Source organism: Acomys russatus, chromosome 3 (assembly GCF_903995435.1).
Source record: "Acomys russatus chromosome 3, mAcoRus1.1, whole genome shotgun sequence".
In the NCBI taxonomy this organism is placed as follows: domain Eukaryota; kingdom Metazoa; phylum Chordata; class Mammalia; order Rodentia; family Muridae; genus Acomys; species Acomys russatus.
This window is the reverse complement of record NC_067139.1, coordinates 29824885-29846292: the sequence shown is the minus strand read 5'-3', so window position 1 is coordinate 29846292 and position 21408 is coordinate 29824885. Positions and strand designations below refer to the sequence as shown.

Sequence of the window (21408 nt, the reverse complement as noted above, 5' to 3'; positions counted from 1 at the left end):
AAGTCTATTTCTTGTCCCCCAAACCTCAGGTTAATAAGATGGTGTTCAGAAGTTCAAAAGCTGGGTATTAGAGTCTTGTGAATATTTTATGTAATGCTTTGAAAGAAAAATGTATAAAGAATTAAACATGCTGCCAAACTTACATGCCATGCTGTTTTCCATTCATTTTGTAGTTTTTCAAGATAGAATCTGGCTAAGTTGCCTAGGCTGATTTCTTTTTTCTTTTTCTATTATCCGCCCCCCCCCCCCCATGGCCCCCCCCCCCCCCCCCCCAGGATTTCTCTGGGTAGCCTTGGCTGTCCTGGACTTTTTATAGACTAGGTTGGCCTCAACTCACAGCGATCCACCACCTACCTCTGTGTCCTGAGTGCTGGGATTAAAGGCGTGTGCCACCACCGCCTTGATTTTAGGCTGATTTCAAATTGGGTTCTAGTATTCCTTTCTTCCTAAGCCTCCCTGATGCTTGGAGTAGAGCTGTGCATCAAGGTACTAGGTACTTTGTTAAAGAATTCTAAATTTAGGAATTGCAAAACATGAGAAGCTATCCTATTTATAGTTGGTGATATTTAGTATACCTTTTGATTTAATGTAGAACTAAGTTCTGTTCCTTATTTCCCAATATTCTGACACCTGAAAAATACTTTTTTTTCATTATAGATTGGATTTACATTTAGTGTGCCTGTTGCAAAAACAGAACTTTCTGGCTCTAATAGCTCTTCAGTTTTAAGTAGTTCGGGTAAGTGAAAAACAGTGTTTCACAATCTTCATAAAACAAAAACTAAACCCTTGTATGTTAGAATAGCACTTCAAATTCTCCTTTTATAAAGTGCTTTCACTTGAAGGAAAATGAGCTCTGAAAAGTTAGCAAAAGCTACTCTTCCAGCAGTATGTGTGTGTGTGTGTTTAAATTAATTATAGTGAGATACATTTAACTCTTAACAGTTTGGTTTAGAGTGAGCTAGCCATAATAGTGTATCCATTCGCTTAGTCAGAATAAGGTCTTAAGTTTTTTTGTCATTTACATCTTATTACAACTGAAGATTGTCTACATTATAGTTGTGGGTCTGATCTTTATGGTTACTTTGCATTTTAGAAACATTTGTATTTAAGTATTATGATGCCTTCAGCAGATTAACTGATGCATACTTTCTGAACAGAAGAAACACTGAATCATTGAGTGAATAAAATTAGATCATTAAAACAGGCTTTTCGGATGGTGGTGGTTTTGGTGTTTGGGAAATCAAGTTGAGCTTCCCACCTCAAGAATTTTGAGCAAGGATATTTTACACAAGAAGAAAGGGCAAACAGGGTACAGGGACAGGAGCAGAAGCACATCAGGCTGAGGCTTGTACATACTTTGACATAAAGCTGGAGAAGTAGCATTAAGTTCCATTCTTCCATACTGAAAAATTGCCTTAACTGATGAAGCACGCCCTCCCCCCAGTATTGGTTCTTGTTCATGCTAGGTACTCTACCCCTTGCATCTCAGCCCTAGGTTTTATTTTGATACTTTGTTTCAGGGGAAGGGGGCTGTTTGTTTTATTTTGCAACATGGTCTACATACATCCCTAGCTGTTCAGGAACTGTGTAGACGAGGCTGACTTCCAACTCAAAGAGATCCTCCTGCCTCTGCCTCCTGAGTGCTGGGATTAAAGGTCAGCATCACACAGCCACTGACTTTTACATGAAGAGTGAGTGAAGTAGTGAGTATGGGGTGATAGTGGGTACTGAGGAAGAGGGCATGTAATGTTGTAAGTAGAGGTGGGTTGGGGCTTCTTATCCTGTCCTACAGTGGTTTTTCAAATACTACTAAACGAGCTAAAAACTAAATCCTTATTTGTTTGGTTTTGGTGTGTTTTAAATATATATTCATCCAAAAAGAAAAAGTAGTTAGGACATAGAAACTAAAGCAGTCTATGGATTTTCTAGTGACTTAATAAGACTCATAGACCATGGAAAGGGTCTAGAAAAAGTTCCTCCCTCCCCCTTTTCATTTGGATGAAACAGATCTGTATCATAGAAAGTAGCAAGCAATTTCAGTTGCAATTCTTATTACCATTACTTAGTTACATTGAATGTTATTATGGACTTGAGGAAAAACCTTGAACAATCACAAGACTAGTTTCAATGAAAGATATTATTAATCCTTTTGGGGGCTTGAGAGATGCTCAGTGGCTAAGGGCACTGTCTGCTCTTCCAGGGTCAATTCCTAGCAACAACACGGTGGCTCACAAGCATCTAGAATGAGATCTAATGCCCTCTTCTGGTGTGCAGGCATACACGCAGGCAGAGTACTGTATTCATAATAAATAAATAAATCTTAAAAAAAAAAAAAAAATCTTTCTGAATGTTCTAATAGTGGTAGCTGACTAGCATTTTATTTGTGTCTTGAAACCTGGATTTTTAGTCGAATAGGGATACATTAATGAGTGGATTCTATAGAGGTGTATGTTACTGCAACATCGCCATTTCTCATAACCTTGTATCATTGGAAGAAACTGATAGAAAATATAGAGATGAGTCAGGAAATGCTGGTGCATGCCATCACCCAGGAGCAGAGATGGTTGAGAGTTTGAAACCAGCCTGGGCTGCATAGCAAGTTCCCATTTCAAGCAGAGCAACCAAAGAACGTGTAGAGAGCATGGTTAATTACTTAGTGACAAGATAATTTTTTCATTAATTCCCATTTCTGTCACATTGAATACATTTTATGTTGTCCTTAAAATTTTGCTGAGGGTAGTGACCCATGGAAGCACTGGGGAGACTGAGGCAGGAGACGTAGAATTTCAAGGCCTGACATATCACTGTGTTAAAGGGAGCTTTGGCTACATGTATCTCATGCCCCTGCCTAAATTTTTCTAATTAAAAAGCAAAATTAGGTGATTGGAGAGTGGCCCAGTAGCTGAGAGCACTGGCTACTCTTTACAGAGTACCTCGGTCCCAGCAATTACATGGCTGTTTACAAACACCTGTAATTTTAGTGCCAGGGAAATCTGACTTCCCTTTTTTGGCCCCTTTGGGTACCAGACATGTGCATAGTACATATGTACATACATGCGTGCATGGGTCTGTCGCGCACGCAGGCAAAGGGTGTACATAGGAGAAAATCTTGAAAAAAACTAATAAGAATTACTTTGCCTTATGTTTACTAAAGTCAGTGAAGTTTTTATTATAAGGTCACTCAACCATTATTAGCTACTGCTAATCTCTAGATGTAAATCTTGTTTTGTAATACGCTTTACTAGTTACGAATAATTTTTATGGGTTGTATAGTGTTGTGTTTAATGTATGGAACAAGATCTTTATTATTGAGTATTGTATGATTTTCAGTACTGTAGCTGAAAGCTATTTTAATCATATGTAGTCTGCTTTCTAGATGTGAAACCAGTTCAAAATTACTCTGGTTTGTCTTTTAAATTGCTGTTTGATCAGATACATTATTTTAGGCATTGGACAAACTTTGTCCATTTGTCATATCCAGCTAGTGCTTCAGTTTGTCTTCCAGAGAACTCATTGACTGACAGTTGTCGTCTTTGTTATTTTCTCTGTGTGGGATTTTTGAAGGAATGTACAATGTGAGAAATAATGTTTTTACCTTTTGCAATGGATGATTAACTATATTTTGTTACCTTTTCATTTTTGAATTGCAGTGACTTCAGAGTTTTAGAAACTGATCAAAAAGTTGTTTCTGAAAGTTGATTTAACTAAAATCCACTAATTTTCTTGTTTTAATTTTTTCTATAATTTAAAACTTACAGCTCAAGATAACACTGTAGTGAATAGTTCAGGTTATAAGAAGCTAAGTGCCACTTGTGAGGACCCTTTTACACCTACAAAGATCTTGAGAGAAGGAAGTGTTCTAGACATTCTGAAAAGCCCTGGTAAGTGAACAGCTGAGCTTCCCTTTTGATAGTAAAAAAATCTCTATTGCAAACTCATGGTGTCAAAATGTTACAGTTTAAAAAAATAGAAGTAAATGCATATAATAGGAAGGGGACTCTTGACTGTGTAGTGTGATTACTCTTGAATATATAGTGTGAATGTATAGAGAACTATTTTAAAAACTGTCACTTAATTTGTCATTCAAAGACTCTATTAATAGGAAAACCTATCTCTAAGAGATGAATATAGAAAGAGAATTTTTGTTGCATCTTTCACCGATCAATTCACCATTTTTCTCGTTTGATATTTGTATGACTTAGGCTAAGTTTCCTGAAGTGTGTAACATATTTGAAAGATAATGCTGAGGACTTGAAAGCTGGTAGTTAGTGCAGTATTTGTTTATTTCCATTTATTTATTTTGTTTTTTTGGGACAGGGTTTCTCTGTGTAGCCATGGCTGTCCTGGACTCGCTTTGTAGACCAGGCTGGCCTCGAACTCATAGCAATCCGCCTGCCTCTGCCTCCCAAGTGCTGGGATTAAAGGCATGCGCCACTACACCGGTATCAGCTTGCCTTTTCTGAACGTAGAGTCTAACTGTGTAACCCGGGCTGGCCTGAAAGGTCGCTGTTGTTGCTATGTTAACTAGGCTGTCCTCAAGCAACTGATCCGCCTGCTTTGCCTCCTGAGTGGGATTAAAGATGTGCCTTACTATGTTCAGCTGGATAATATCTTGAGAACATGACAAATCCTGTACCAGTCTTCTAAGTTTCTTTCCTATGTTACTAAAGGGCTGGAGAACCAGATCCCTGATGGTGTTAATGCATGTAATGTGAAGTGTAGCTTGTTTCAAGTAAAGACATTTCCTGTGTGTGTTCACTCAGTATTTCAGTGAATCAGTTTAATGAATGATAGCCTACTTTCACCCCACAGTTCCATGTGAATATTTTTCTTGTCAAAATACACCTTCAGTTTTTGTTTTTGTTTTTTTAAAAGAAAATTGTATTGATGAGAGATTTCATGCGTTTGGCTTGAGTATGTCACTAAAATTCCTTCTTCATAAGGACAGTTTTGATCATTTTATGAGTTTTGATCACTTTAGGTTTAAAGCCCTGTCCAGAGGCTTTGCCATATCCTTTTTGGGATTTATTTATCATCAAACTATGGAGTTTAAAAGCTTAACTGTAATTAAAGGTAATCTTTGGCCTTGGCTTAGTGGTGCACACAGTAATTCCAGCATTGAAGAGATTGAGGCAGGAGGTGATGAACTCAAGGTTGACTTCATCTAGATAGTGAAACCTTGTGGCAAAATACCCTTATGATCCTGTTATATATTGGAGGGACATCTGTCAAGTAATTAATGCCTGTTTAACACTGGCTTTTAGCTGGTGTTACTGAAGGTAAAAGATACCACAGCAGTGAATTTTGACTAGGCAGCACTCAACGATTATAGATACTGAAGTCATTTGACATAGCAGTGGGAATACCGAGAAAAAAGGATGGGTGAGGAGGGAGACTGAATGTATTAATATTAAGTTCATTGCAGTAAGGAGGCAGAACAACATGTGGACAGCAGAGGTGCTAGAACGGTTTACACGAGAGCATCACAGTAGAAATTTTTAGAGGGAGAAAGTGATGTATTAGTGTAAAGATGACCTGTTTATATAGCTACAGAATTTTAAGTAGATTTAAATGTCATACATACCCATAACAAATACGCTTGTGTAGATAATTTTTAAAGACCTTAGTCATTCTTAGATTGTATTAACCTGATAATAGTGTAAAATTTCCCCAATAATGTTGTAGTTAATGCTTTGATTAGAGCCTCAGTGTTTTGCTTTAGAAGAACATTCTTCTCTTTCCCCACTGTAGGTTTCATGTCACCAAACGTTGATTCTCCTGCTGTTCAGCCCACTACTACAAGCCCAATAGTTTATACAAGACCAGCAATAAATACTTTTTCTTCTAGTGGAATTGAGTTTGGAGAAAGTTTAAAAGCTGGATCATCATGGCAGTGTGACACGTGTCTACTCCAGAACAAAGTTACAGACAATAAGTGTATAGCCTGTCAAGCAACAAAACTGTCCCCGAAAGAAACTGCTAAACAAACTGTAGTTGGGACACCAAGCAAAAGCGACAAACAAGCTTCTACATCAGGGACAGGCTTTGGAGAGAAATTTAAACCAGCAGTAGGAACTTGGGATTGTGATACCTGTTTAGTTCAAAACAAGCCTGAAGCAGTAAAATGTGTAGCCTGTGAAACACCCAAACCTGGCACTGGTGTGAAGCGAGTCCTTACGTTGACAATGACTTCAGAAAGTCCTGCGACTGCTTCCTCTTCTACCACTGTGAACACTGGCACATTGGGATTTGGAGATAAATTCAAAAGGCCGGTGGGATCTTGGGAGTGTCCAGTATGCTGTGTTTGTAATAAGGCAGAAGACAACAGATGTGTGTCCTGTACGTCTGAGAAACCAGGTATGTTTTTTGGCTGTATTGACTAGTTTTGCTTATTATTTTAATAGAACATTTAACTAAGAAAACTGCTAAAGCCAATCCTGGTGTTTTAAATGGTTCCAGATAAACATTTCTTCTTACATTTTAATTTTTAAAAAGCTACCTGTGGATTACAATGCCTTGATTGGACTTAGACTACCTGTTCACATCAAATGCAGTTAATTGGCATATTCTATTCCTGCCTTTCTGCAGTGTTTTTGTTTTGTTTTCTGTATACTGTTATTGGAGATATTTCTTTGTGGTAATTAGTGTAGTTAACAAATGATACTAAAAGCTCTCAGAATGGGACATTCTTACTCAGATCTTCATGTCTTCTTTTTGTCTATGTAGAAATGAGGAAGGTCAGTAGTCATTTAAAAGAGATTCTTTAAGAAGTAGGCAGTTATGCTTTATTCTAGTGTCTATTTCTGAATATTGTTGGTGTCTGTAGCTATGTGCTGTCTATCAGATTGTTAGTGATTGTAATTTAATTTTTGGGTGAAAAACCTTTTTGGTTTTTTGAGACAGGGTTTCTCTGTGTAGCCTTGACTATTCTAGACTCACTTTGTAGACTAGGCTGGTCTTGAACTCGCAGTGATCCACCTGCCTCTGCCTCCTAAGTTCTTGGATTAAAAACGTGCTTCACCTGGCTTGGTGAAAAACTCTTTAACTTGTTTAGGAAAATGGACTGTGGGTTGAGGTTTTTTTCTTCAAAGTTAGAGGGCTAAACGGCAGATTCATGTTTAAATTTGTTTTTGAAATGTGTTTGTAATACGAATAGCAAGTAACATGTTTATGTTGAGAGTGAAGACTCCCTTTGTGTCATATTGGCTCTGGGTGTGCAGATTGCTTCTGTAACGGGAGGTTGTATTACGAGCTGGATTTCTTTCCTGAGCTCTTAAATCATGTCCCCCTATTTCTAATTTGTTCTGGCATAAAAAAATGAGCTATCAGAATCTTTATTCCAAAATATTTGGCTCTTCCCACCTGATAAAGTCTTCTTACCTCAGAAAAAGCATGGAGGATACCAGAATTCTGAGTTGACAGATAAGTAATGAAATTTTGAAGCAGGAAATTATTCAGGAGTAAAAGAATCTTATGAATTGGAATGAAAACAACACCAACTCTGCTCTGGACACAATGCCCTGTCATTGGAGGGATGATTTGGTCAAATTTTTCTTTTTCCTTTTTCTTAGTAGTTTTTAGATAGGGTCTACTTATGTAAGTGTTGCTGGTCTGGGTATGTATGTACATTATCAAACTTGGACTGGAACCAGAAGTCACCTGTCTCTGCCTTCAGCCTTCATTTCAGTTTTGGAAAAAATAATTTTTTTTCTTATGCATATTTGCATTTGTCTCTGTAAGCACATGTATGCTATCCTGCAGAAGCCAGAAAAGGGGTATTGGGTTCCCTGGAACTGGAGTTAGAGGTGATTTCTGGGAACAAAGTTCCAATCCTCTGTGAGAGCAGCACATGCTCTTAACTGCTGAGACATGTTTCTGAGCCCAACTTTTGTTTTTCATGTTTATTTATAGATTTATTAATTTTATTTATCTGCAAGTGCTTTGCTTATTGTGTGTGTGTGTGTGTGTTGACACATGTGTGCTTTGGTATCCATGGAGGTCAAACAGGGCATCACACCCCCTAGAACTAGAATTAGGAGTGATTTTGATCAATGTAGTTCAAGACAGCAAAATTTGGAAGGACAGCTTAGAAGGTTTGTGTGAGTAATGTAATATAAGTGGCAGGATGGGCTTGAATAAGGAGATTTGGTTAGTGACAGATGAATTTCAAATTGTTGAAGCTGGTGTGTGTGTGTGTGCGCATGCGCGCACACACCCCTACAGTTAAGGGCTGGGATACAGATTTAGGGGGATTATAGGACCTAGTTTGATACTTGAAGTGATGGGAGTAGATATCAGTTGAGTGGATTGAGAAATAGAGGTCCAAACTGAACTCTGCTAGAGTCTGGACGGAATCAAATGTTGATCTTGGATTAACCAGATAGGAAAAACAATTTGGGCAGAATAACTTCTGAAGAAGGTGATGAGAATAAGACCACAAAATAAAACTACAAAATAGTTTCTTCTGGATGTGACAGAGATGTACTCAGGAACCTCCATTGATATGGCTGCTTGCATAAGACGTGCACAGAACCACACACACCAGTCAACATTTCTAGCATGAATGGGAAAAGGGCATACAAGGTTCCACCCCTGTTTACTAATGGCTACTGAGGAAGACTTCACGTGTGAGTCACCTGATGGGTTGCTTATATCTAAGTGGTTAGTGTGCAAGCATATACATTTGAGTAATACTAATGTTTAACGTACGTCTATATAACAATTATGGAAGAGGACATGATTTTTGAGAGGGGTGGGGGTCATGAGTGGAAGGAGAGATGGGTATGATGAAAACACATTGTACTCATGAAATTCTCAAAAAGAAAAGAAATGAGAAGACTTACGATTAACAGAAGGATCAGACAGATTGATAGGACTTAGAAAATATTTGCAGAGACTGGAGCCTATAGACAAGCTTTATTAAGAGTAGGGAAGTGTGGGTTGCAGGTAGAGATGAGGGAGGGAATGATCGGTTGCGCTGGTGCTTAAAACCATCAGCGAAGGTGAGAACGTGTCAAATGAGTAATGGACCAACAACGGACACCAGACTGCGATTTTGCTGGCAAAATAGAAGAGAACATACTTTAAAATGCCGAGATTGATCCCACAGCTATGGAAGGAGGGGAGCAGGTGTTTAGAGACATAGGGACCCAGGAATAAATGGCTCTATCTGCACTCTGCTTCATATGTCATACCTTGCTTACTTCTTTCCACAAATATGCCTAAAGATTGAGCCAGTACCTTGGGTTCTTGCTTCTTATTATTGTTTTTTTTTCCCTTAGAGGTACACTGAAGAGGTATCACTTGCTGGTTGTGCCGCCATCAGTTTATATTGTTTTCTTTTAGACCAGGAACATACATGTTTTACACCTTAGTAAATACCTGCCAAATAGAATCTAGTAGGAATGTGTAAAAGTAGGTATGGGGCTGAATTACAAAGTAGATTATGTTTGCAGAAAAATAAATTTCAAAGCCAGAGATCTATACTTTGAAATTGACAATGCATATGGGTATATGGATATGTATTACACCTTGTATTTTAGAATTCTGTAATAGTTGAAAAAATTAGGACATTGTTAAGGACCATTTAGTCATTCCTTGAGACAGATTCTTAGTATGCGGCCTTGGCTGGTCTGAAATTGTCATATAGGCCAGAAATCTGCCTTCCTCTATTTCCTAGAGTGCTCAGATTAAAGGCCATGTGCCTCCAAACACAACAACAATTTAGTCTTATAACCCCTAATTTTTCACATTTTCTTTTTAAATGTCGCTACTGGAAGTCAAACTTAGTTTCTTGTTCTTGCAAAGTATGTACTTGACTGAATGAGCCATCTCCCAGCCATAGTTCCTAATATGTGAGAATGATACCCCACCTTTTTTTCTCTTTCATGTGTATGTGTGTGGGGGGCGTGTGAATGTATATGGATATGTGTGTTTACAGAGGCTGGATGTTAAAGGGACTAGTTCTTCCTTATTTTGATATAGGGTCTCAGTAAAACTCAGAGCTTGCTAATGTGGTTACTTGGCTTGCTTGCTTGCTCTAAGGAGCATTGTCTCCCTTCACCTTCTTCCAAGGCTAGAATTGCAGGTCCACCAAGCATTTATGTGAGTTCTCAGGGAGCTGAAATGTGGTCCTCTTGTTTATTACGCAAGCCCTTGGACCACTAAGACATTATCCCAGCCCCAAATTAAAACAAAGAAGAAAAAAAATTAAAAAAAAAAAAAAATTGATCTTGAGAATAAACTCACTACTGACCAAGGTTAGAGGAGGATGTTTATTTGCAATGTTAAACGAAGTCTGTCCTATTTATAACAATGTAAGGCTCGGGTTTCTGGCTGTCCCTGTGGTGTCTGTGTGTTAATAGGAAGGGTAAATAAAATTTCAAAATGTTCAGTCAGTGGTGTTATTAAGATGATAATAAGCTGGGCATGGTAGCGCACACCTTTACTCCCAGAGGCAGAGAGGCAGCAAGTGGATCACTGTGAGTTTGAGTCCAGCCTGCTCTACAAAGTGATTCCAGGACAGTCAAGGATATACAGAGAAACCCTGTCTTTGGACCCCCTCTCCTCCCAAAAAAAAAGATAGTAATAAAATGTAAATTAAATTTTTCATCAGTTTCCTCATTGCTTTTAGGTTCAGTATCTGCCTCAAGCAGCAGCCCTGTCCCTGTCTCTCTGTCTTCTGGAGGCTGTCTAGGATTGGACAAGTTCAAAAAACCGGAGGGAAGCTGGGACTGTGAAGTATGCCTAGTACAAAATAAAGCAGACTCTACCAAGTGCATAGCATGCGAAAGTGCAAAGCCAGGCACCAAATCTGAGTTTAAAGGTAAGGCGATGGGGAAGAATCCCTCTAATGCCTAGTTAAAGTAAATGTTTGTAGGCAGGGTTTCCTCTGAATAATTATATAAAATAAGACAAAGTCCTTGGTTTTTTAACCGTCATTTCTGAATGGCCATGGAAAAATCAAATTACCTCTGCAACAAGATGCTACCTATGTATCTTCTAGATAAGGAATCTCTTTGTGTTACTGTTTCCAGGTTTCAGTGTGAACAAAGTAGTTTGTTTATTTTTGTTTTATTTTTTTGGTCTGCGCAGAGACAGGGTTTCTCTGTATAGCCTTGGCTGTCCTGGACTTCCTTTTATAGATTAGGCTGGCCTTGAATTCACAGAGATCACCTGCCTCTGCCTCCTAAGTGCACGGACATTTCATATCTTCTCAATGCTAAGTATTTTTAAATGCTTCTGTCAACACAGTGTCAATATTTAAAAATAAATTGTGATCAAGGGTAACAAAGAAAAGTATCTCCTGTCTCTACTTTCTCATTTTTCAACTTTTTGTCTCCACAAAGGTAAGAGCCATGGTTATGGTTAAGCGCGTTGTACACACCTTCCAAAGCTGCTTTATGTCTGTCTTAAGCAGACATGTTGCCACTCTAAATATTCTGATTCCCTCTTTTCTTGTCAGGAACGTTGCATATCACCTACCTTTTCTGTTCTCTGTTTTTATCCTGGGTTATTTTTGCATGTATTTGTCTTTTATTCTTTGTTTATAGCTGCCTGGATCTCAATAGTATTTTGTATGTTTGAATTTATCTTAAGAAGGATCCCTGCTTTAAAATTGCAGTCAGAGGACATGCAATTTAGAATTGGGGAGGGTAGTGATAGGCTGTATCCCAACAGTTTTGATGCTGATTTAGATCTCCTTCTACGTGATAGAGAAGTAAGTGCCTACTGCTTCCACTGTCCTCATTGACACACTTTGTGTTGCCCTTCTTGTCCGTCCAGTCTGATGGGTAGAAATGGCATAGAGGCCTCTTTAGAGTTGTCCTATGATGCTATGCTTTACAGGGGTTATATTTGATAAGATGGCAATCATATCAGTTTGATGTCTTTCTGTGTGTTTTCTATTTTTGAAGGCTTTGGTGGTACATCTACATCTTTAAATCCAGCACCCACAGCCTTCAAATTTGGTATTCCATCATCTTCTGGACTTTCTCAAACTTTTACAAGCACTGGAAATTTTAAATTTGGAGATCAGGGAGGATATAAATTAGGCGCTTCATCTGACTCTGGGTCTACAAACTCCATATTTTCTAAACCAACTGGAGACTTTAAATTTGGAGTGTCATGTGATTCTAAACCTGAAGAAATTAAAACTGACAGTAAGAATGATAATTTTCAGTTTGGACTTTCTTCTGGCTTAAGCAACCCAGCCTCTTCAGCTCCATTTCAGTTTGGGGTATCTACTCTTGGGCAGCAAGAAAAGAAAGAGGAGCTACCTAAAACTTCATCTGCAGGCTTTAGCTTTGGTTCAGGTGTTATTAATCCCCCTCCTGCTGCTAGTGACACCACTGTGACCTCAGAGAACAAGAGCGGCTTCAACTTTGGAACCGTAGACACTAAGAGTGTCTCAGTGACTCCTTTCACATACAAGACAACAGAAGCAAAGAAAGAAGATGCTTCTGCTACCAAGGGTGGGTTCACATTTGGTAAAGTGGAGTCTGCTTCTTTGCCATCTGCCTCAATGTTTGCTTTGGGAAGGACAGAGGAGAAACAGCAAGAACCTGTTACTTCTACTTCTCTAGTATTTGGAAAGAAAGCAGACAGTGAGGATCCAAAGTGTCAACCAGTGTTTTCCTTTGGAAATTCGGAGCAAACCAAAGATGAGAGTTCCTCTAAGCCGGCATTCAATTTCAGTGTGGCAAAACCATCTGTGAAGGAGTCGGATCAGCTAGCCAAGGGCACTTTTGCATTTGGAAATCAAACAAATACTACTACTGGTAAATATTAAGTGACCAAGTTATATTTGGTATATTGGTTAATGCCAGAAAATAATGGGAAATACTGGTTTCAAAGATCTTGAGGAAAGAGCTTAGGCTTTTTTGTTTTAATTGAACTAAAATATCTGTGATTCTGATGGGATGCCTACAGATCTAATTTTGAGAAATACAGCTGTAATAAAAAGGGCACAATGCAGCTGGGTGTGGTGGTATGTGCCTGTAATCCCAGCACTCAGGAAGGCAGAGGCAGGTGGATCTCCCGAGTACGAGGAGGTCTACAAAGTGAGTCCATGATAGCCAGGGCTGTAAAAGAGAAACCTTGTCTCAAAAAATAAAAAAGCACACAATGGGGCATATTTTATATTTATAAATGTCCTTATCATTTGGACATTTTATAACTAGAATTGATACATGTCAGGGGAAATATTTTTAGATAAATTTTTATTTCCAATAGTTATGGGTAATGAGCCATCAAACATTTAAGGAACATAGGTAATTAAGCTCTAAGAAAACAGGCAATTTTGAAAACTACAATAAGGCGAGGGAACAACACCAACTCCATTAAAAGGTTAAAGGAAGGTTGTAGAAAATAAAGCTGTTTGGTCATTGGAGTAGAGGGAAGAGCATTGTCTAGACAGTCTGACCATTGTAATGGGTTTCCCAGAGCCACACCCATCTGTAAGTGACTTTGAAATTGAGCTGTCTTAGAAAATGGGAATGGGATAGGGAAACATTAGAAATGACAGGAAGATCTCTCTCTCTATTACAAGACACTGAGACTGGAGAGATGGGCTCAGCAGGTGTACATACTGCTCTTAGAAGAGGACACAAGTTTGGGTCCCAACTTGTATTTCAGGTGGCTCGCAACTGCCTATAACTCTAGTTTCAGGGGTATTTGATGCCCACACACATTCAGTTAAAAGTTAAGATAAAAAGACACTGGTTTAAAAATGGAAATGGCTTTGAGTTGGACACTATTTCAGTGATAGAACACTCTCCAAAGGCTTGTGGAAAGCCCTGGGTTTGAGCCCCAGCACCTTGAACCATTATTGTAACTAGGCAAATTTAGTCAGACACAAAAGGAAAATGTAACTATTTTCAGAAATGCAAAGATTGTAAATTAGACATTTTTTTATTAATACTGTTAAATAATAATTTGGGAACACTCAATTAAAAATCAACCCCAAAATGGGTAATTCATATAACTATGAGCAGTTTTTTTCATATTTGATATTTACTTGTAAATTTGAAAACTTACAAAGAAAATCAAAAATAGAATTACCTATCATTTGAAATGGAAAAGAATGAGGTGCTGTACCAGATTTGATCATGAAATCTTAGCATCACCTATATATAGCAAGCAGTTGCCCATCTCATCTAGTGTGCAGCAGTGGAGCTGAGATGCTGGGAAAGTAGGAAAGAAAGTTGCAGCCAGATTTCAGATTCATGATTACCATAGAAATCAAAAGCTTTTTCTCCTCCAAGTCAGTAGTTGTCCAGCATAAATATGACCTGTGTTTTCTAAGCTTTCTAATTTACGGGAGCACGATGCTGAATAAGTGTAAGATGAACTCATTCCTGGGGGAAAGTTCTTTTGTTTCTTTCATTTCACTTCTTAGTTTTTGTGGATCCTGTCAAACTGGGCTGCTTCTGATGTTTGTAGGGGAAAGTGAATGCACAAGGAATTTGGGAAGAAAGGCAGGCATGCAAGCACTAATTAGCATTCTAGAGTTGGGCGTGGTGGCACATGCCTTAAATCCTGGCAGGAGGAAGAGGCAAAGGCAGATGGGTCCCTGTGAGTTCCAGGCCAGCTTGCTCTCTACAAAGTGAGCCCAGGACACGGAGGAACCCTGTCTCCAAAAGCAACCAACCAGCCAACCAACACAGTCTAATAATGACAGCGCCAGTGAAGGGGATATATGTGTATATTAGGAGATTAGGCTGTCACAATAATGACATTTTACTGGCTAGGAGGGGTTAGCAAATGCTAAAATCAAGTCACTTTGGTGAGGAAGTTGATTTATTCATTTGGATAAATTGAAGCCAGGATGCTGCTACATACAGTGTGACATAAATGGCAGTCAGACACATAGAAATGGACCTCTAACTTCTACTGTTTAGCTTCTGAATGCAGTATCAAGTTAGATTTGTATGTGAGGCAGTATTTTACATTACAGTTATGCACATAGTCAAGGGCTTTTTATTTGAATGCTGAAGGTCTTTGTGAAAAGAGAAAACCCATAAGCCATAAAAAAAATAGGTGATTTTGACATTTTTAAAGAACTGATGTTTATTTGGTGGGTCAGACTATAGAAAAATCTTTTTAGTTTCTATTATAGGAAAGATATTTTTCAGAGATTTGTTCTTAAGGATTTATGTTTGTTTCTCAATTATTGTTTTCCAGAACAAGGTGCAGCGAAGCCAGTTTTTAGCTTCTTGAACAGCAGTTCCTCTGGTTCAAGTGTACCAACCACTTCATCCAGTGGTGGTATATTTGGTAGTTCCACCTCTTCCTCCAACCCACCTGGGGCAGCTTTTGTGTTTGGACAGGCCAGCAATCCTGTCAGCAGCTCTGCCTTCAGTAACTCTGCTGAATCCAGTACATCTCAGTCTTTGCTATTTCCTCAAGATAGCAAGCCAGCCACTGCGCCCAGCACTGCCTCAGCTGCCCCTCCATTTGTATTTGGACCAGGAGCTAGTAGTAACAGTACTGCGTCCTCTGGGTTCACTTTCGGATCTACAACTACGTCCAGCTCTTCAGGTATTTTAGTGTTAGGAGGGAAAAAGTAGATTTAGTAGATGAATTGGATTTTGCTGTAAATGTGCCAGTTGCAGCACATCATAGCAAGTTGTAACCTTGCTCAAGTGCCTTGAGTTCCTCTAAGTCATGTAAGTTTTCTCTTGTGGAGAAATGTGCGCCTTATGTTCAGGTTGAATATATTTTAACTCTTAAGAACAGTGTTTTTTAATTTCAGAAGAATATATAATTTTTCCAGGTTGCCTTTTTGAAAGGTCAATGTTTTAAACAGCCAGATTGTGATGGTAGTTATATTGGATGTGAGCTTTCACACGGCGACCCATAGAAAATCTTAGGAGATACATCAATTTAGAAAAAAAATTGTTGAGCCTCAGCTACTAAGTGAGTTCCAGGGTAGCCTGTGGAATGGTGGAAGACCCTGGCTAAGTGCATTTCTCCTCGTAGTAAAAGAATGTTGGTTGCAAAGGTGGAGAGTTAATTGGTGTTTTTGTTAAGGCAGCATATGTTTTAGTAAGTAGTGACATAGTTCTAATTATGATCGAGGTAAGAGTCTAAAAAGTGGCTTGAAATTTGTGAGTTTACAGAAGCTTCTCATGGGTTATCTCACTAAACCTTGATGTTGTTGATTTAAGTATTTCTTGGCCTCCAGGATCCTCCTTTGTATTTGGCACTGGGCATTCAGCACCATCTGCCAGTCCAGCATTTGGTGCTAGCCAGACCCCAACATTTGGACAAAGTCAAGGTGCCAGCCAGCCTAACCCTCCCAGCTTTGGCTCCATATCATCATCAACAGCGTTATTTTCTGCTGGTTCTCAGCCTGCACCACCACCTACATTTGGGACAGTGTCAAGCAGCAGCCAACCTCCTGTGTTTGGACAGCAGCCTAGTCAGTCTGCATTTGGCTCTGGGACACCTAATTCCAGTAAGTTTGCATAATGACTTGATATCTATACTTAAGTCTGGCATCTTAAAATAGTATTTTCCTTTGAACTTTGAAACTGTGTGTGTATGTCCTATTTCTCAATGTTTTATAGAAGTACAGTGTTTTACATTTACCCATAAACATTGCGGAGTTTCAGTCATTGTATTTAACAGCAATAAAACATTGATTTAGGTATAGGCAGTGCTCAACCTCATTTCCCTCTAGGTTGCAGTAGAACTGATTATATATTTATTTTTATCTCCCACCCCTTGAGACAGGGATTCTCTGTAGTCTTGGCTGGCCTGGACTCACTTTGTAGACCAGGCTGGCCTAGAATTCTCAGAGATTGGCCTGTGTCTGCCTCCGAAGTATTGGTATTAAAGGTGTACATCAGTGCAGCCGGCTAGTGGAGCTGATTTCCCTTTCCTTATGCTGAATTGTCTCATAGCATCTGGATAATGCTGTTAGCCTTCTTCCCATATCGTGTCAAAAATTCTTGTGACCTTTCCTTCTCCTTCTTTCTTTCTTTCTTTCTTTCTTTCTTTCTTTCTTTTCTTTCTTTCTTTCTTTCTTCTTTCTTTCTTTCTTCTTGTTTCTTTCGTCTGTCTTTCTTCTTCTTCTTTCTTTCTTTCTTTCTTTCTGTCTGTCTGTCTGTCTGTCTGTCTTTCTTTCTTTCATTTTTCGAGACAGGGTTTCTGTTAGCCTTGGCTTGGCTTTGTAGACCAGGCTGACCTTGAACTCAAGAGATCTGCCTGCCTCTATTTCTCCCAAGTGCTGGGGTTAAAGGGGTGCGCCACCATGCCTGGCTGTGACTTTTTAAAATGCAACTGGTTGCACTGTATTTTAACGCTTTGTTCCCTCAAAACTGTATCATCTTTATGATAGAAATGATCTCATGGAAAGGTCAAAAAGAGTGGAAGCTTGCATTGGTATACAGACAGCTGGAGGCCACACATGATCAGAAGCCATTTTGATTACAGTCCTCTTTCTTTAATAGTGACTACTTTTCTGTCCGTTGGACTCTGACGTTTACTGGTACCTCTAGAAAATAAAGTTTTGCCTGATACTTACCTGTACTGGTGGGCTCTTATTATATGTAGTCTTGTTTCTTTGGTTCTTAAATTTTACATATAATGCTGTTACATAGGGTTTTGTTACTGTGGCAAAGTGAGTCACTGAATGGCAGCCCACCCATTTGCTCTTGGTGTTTGAGTTAGTTTTGGATGTTAGGAAATGTTTGCATGTGACTGGGGCTGTTGATCTTTGGGGGAGCACACTCTTTTCTCCTGATCATGTACTCTGGTTTGGAGTCTTCGAATGGAAAGGTATAGGTCATAATTTAGAAGATATTTATTACAAACTCCCTGCTGGAGTATACCAGTTCACAGGCTGCCACTGTTGGATGTGAATTCTCTTACTTGGATTTTGTGTATTTTCCATTTTTGTGAATTCTTTGGTAAGTACCTTGTCCCTTAATTTTGTTTGATCATTGGTTAGTAAGGTTCATCTTCTATTCTAGTGTTTGTACTTAGCTATGTGTGCTTCAAAACTCCTCCTGTTTTGTGGTAGTCCTGGCTGGCCTTGATGTAATCTGTTATGAAAAAAAGTGAACTTTAAATAAAAGACTGGGGTTGGCTCAAGGAGTGACGAACACAGATGTAGAGGTTCTCCTCTCTGCATCCCAAGTGCTCAAACTAGAAGTGTCTGCCGCCATGCCTGGGTGAGATACTAATTCTTCACATGTTTAATATGCCCAAGGCAAAGCCAGTTGTTGCTCCCGCAGACCAGCTCTGGGAACAGTGAAAAGGAGAGAAGAGAAAGTCGTGGGGGATCTGTAGTAGGGAGGATTGAGCAGGCAGTGAAAAGCTGGTTAAGGGAAACCAACTGTTGGTGAACAACTAGTTACAGTACCTCCCTGTTGAAGAGAGTCTGAGGAATGGAGGAAAAAGAAATACTGGAGACCCAGGCATATGCGGCACAAACTTTTTTTTTTTTTTTTTTTAAAGATTGAGTTATTGTGAGTGCCTTCTCTGCTGATCATTTTATAGATCACATTATAGATGTTGTGAGCCACCATGTCGTTGCTGGGAATTGAACTCAGGACCTCTGGAAGAGCAGGTGGCTCTCTTAACCTCTGAGCCATTTCGCAAGCCCCCAAACTGAAGGTTTTAAATGTAAAGCCCAGGAGAACTTTATGTTTCTGTACTTATTTAAAGTAAAGTTCAATTTTTTTTATTACAGATTACATTATGATTTTTTGTTCTCTCTTATAATCAGTAGGACATTTGAAAATCAATGAAGCAAGAGAATAGTATAACAAGGAAATAAAAACAGTTCTGTATAACATACAAAAAGAGCATACAGCAAAAATCAATCAGTATCCAAGCACTGGTCAGCATAACCTGATTATTATTTTTTAAACAATACTCAGGAAAGTTGTGATTACAAGGTTGTCATAGCCACATACTTTGAGCTAAATGTTCTCTTAAATAAAGAAAAAACTTGACTTATTCCCAGTCCCAGACCAACAGGTGTGTTATCTAAGCCTAGGCTAACTGCCAATGAGTGCTCTATTATAAAATATCGTAAAGCATGACGTTCCAAGCTCACCTTCTATTGCTCTCAAAGCAGATTCTAAAGAAACGTTTCTACAGGTGACAGTATCTAGCCTGGTACTGTTATGTCAGGGGTCCTAACTTTCTTCCATACAGTTTCTGCTTGGGTGCTTACAATCAGAGCAAAAAACCTCTATAATTATCTGGCCTTTGGCCAGATGCCTTTTTTCAACATTCTCTGTGGGAAAGTTTTCCCTGCGTAAATTTCATGAGGGTTCAGAAATAAGGAGAAAAAGGACAGTTTTAGGGAGAAAAGGGCAGACAAAATTACACCTGGACCATACCTAATATTGAAGGGCAGTGGTGATCTTTGGAACTTTGTTAAGCAAAGCCTCAACAGCTGTTCTGGATGTTGAGAGATAATACTGGACAGTTGGAGGTCTCTGGAACTTTGTAAAGCAAAGCCTCTACAACTTGTCCACATGTCTGTGACAGTCAGTCCTAAACATTTTGTGTCATTAACAGGATAAACCTGCTTAATTTGTATAGGTCCAGTTTTCCAATTTGGCAGCAGCACTACAAATTTCAACTTCGCAAACAATAATCCATCAGGAGTGTTCACGTTTGGTGCAAGTCCCAGCACGCCTGCAGCCTCAGCCCAGCCTTCGGGTTCAGGTGGCTTTCCATTCAGCCAGTCTTCAGTGTCATTTACAGTGGGGTAAGAGATGATTTTATTTCATGGAATTTACATGTAAAGGTGTGTGTGTGTCTGTTTCTAAAAGTATATCAGGATGTAGTAATACAATTTGGTTAATAGTGTTACCCAGTATCAGTTTATGGTATTGTAAGCTTGGAGGGGGTTTATATTATAATCTGAAACAAGAGAAGCAAGTTATAACAACATTTTCCTCACTCTCCTCATGTTGTTAATGGTCATTTTAAATGGTATGAGTCTTCTGTTTTTCCTGTACATCCTGTCACATTATAATGTTATATTTTTCACAGGTCAAATGGGAAAAATATGTTCTCTCCTTCCGGAACCTCAGTTTCTGGCCGCAAGATAAAGACTGCTGTTAGACGCAGGAAATAAAGGTCACAAAGGTGTTATACCCAACAGTTTTATCAACAGCTGGTGCCCTGCTTTCAGATTGTACTATGTGCTGGCTTATCTGAAATCAGATCTGCCTAAAGACTTCTTTACTTTTGGAATTGTCCTCTTTTTTTCTTTACAGAAGCCCCACACCCATATCCCATTCTCTTGAAAATAATAGCTAGATTGGTGACTGATTCTTCAGCAGAAACATTTTATGATCCAGCACATTATTCACTGATTGGCATAGTCTGGCTGTACCCAGGAATAGAGCCTGCACGGTGAATGGCTTTGTATAGAACCTGACTGCACCGCTATGTGCATTGATAAAGCGTTAATGGAGTGCATTGAAGTTGTAATTTTATCTGGGGAATTCTGTATAGATTTAGAATCCTGTATAGATTAGAGGACATTGAAATGAATGGTTTCTATGCGGAGTTTGTGGTGGTGTATGTGTGAAGTGAGTAAGTTGGATGTATTGTGCACAGAAAAATTCTGATAGAGAAAGCCTGATTAAAGAATGGTCCATATTAAGGACTTGTTAGATCTAGTTCATTCTCCACTTAATAAGTATATGCTATTTCTATATTTTCATTCTATTGACTGTCTTGCCTATTTCATTATTTTATTATGAAACTTCTGTAAATACAATTTTGTTTCTGTACTTTTTTGGCATAACATAAATCTGTGAACTTGAAATTTTAATTTTGTGTTAGACATATTTTTGTTGTTTAGTCTTGTCTCAGATTTTATTATGTAAATCCCATTATTCAAAGTTGCCTAAATCCATTTGGAAATCTTAAAAAAAAAATTGGGGATTCTTAAAGTTGAATTTATTGGCTTTTCTGATCCAGTTTTGTTTGGACCAAAAACCAGTATTGTACAAAGTATTAAGCATATATTTTTATATTTACTGAAATGGACTGTGGTGACTTTGGATAATAAGGAAAAGTTTAATATTAAAGCCATGTTTATTACAGTATAATTAACATGTTAAACCATGGGATAAATGCCATCAATAAAACTTTATGAAGCACGTTTTGTTAACAGTTTTCATAGTGAAGGCACACAGTATTAATGGGAAGGGTGGTTGATTAGAAATCCCAAAGAGTGTATATCAGGTAAGGCCCAAGAGTTACAAGAGCTTGGCAGTATACAGAAAAGCCCCACTTTTTGCCTTCTGCTGTCCTGAATTTGCATGTATAATGCCCCTTTAGAAGCTGAAAATAAATACAATCTCTTGTTTGTACTTTTAGCTTCCCTGCTAGATAACTAGACAGTGTTTATTGCTCACATTCTTAGAG

The 21408-nt window shown here is 38.7% G+C and overlaps 1 protein-coding gene across 1 annotated transcript in view; it reads left to right on the top strand.

Moving 5' to 3' along the window:
- Nup153 (nucleoporin 153) overlaps positions 1–21140 on the top strand; it is a 50834-nt gene extending 29694 nt beyond the window's left edge. Inside the window, exons 14-22 of the mRNA XM_051170824.1 lie at positions 658–736; positions 3759–3881; positions 5752–6357; positions 10634–10825; positions 11916–12779; positions 15184–15540; positions 16187–16459; positions 19564–19732; positions 20020–21140. Coding sequence (XP_051026781.1) covers positions 658–736; positions 3759–3881; positions 5752–6357; positions 10634–10825; positions 11916–12779; positions 15184–15540; positions 16187–16459; positions 19564–19732; positions 20020–20104 — 2748 coding nt within the window. The 3' untranslated portion in view covers positions 20105–21140. The remainder of the gene's footprint in view (positions 1–657; positions 737–3758; positions 3882–5751; positions 6358–10633; positions 10826–11915; positions 12780–15183; positions 15541–16186; positions 16460–19563; positions 19733–20019) is intronic.
- Positions 21141–21408: the final 268 nt, after the last annotated feature.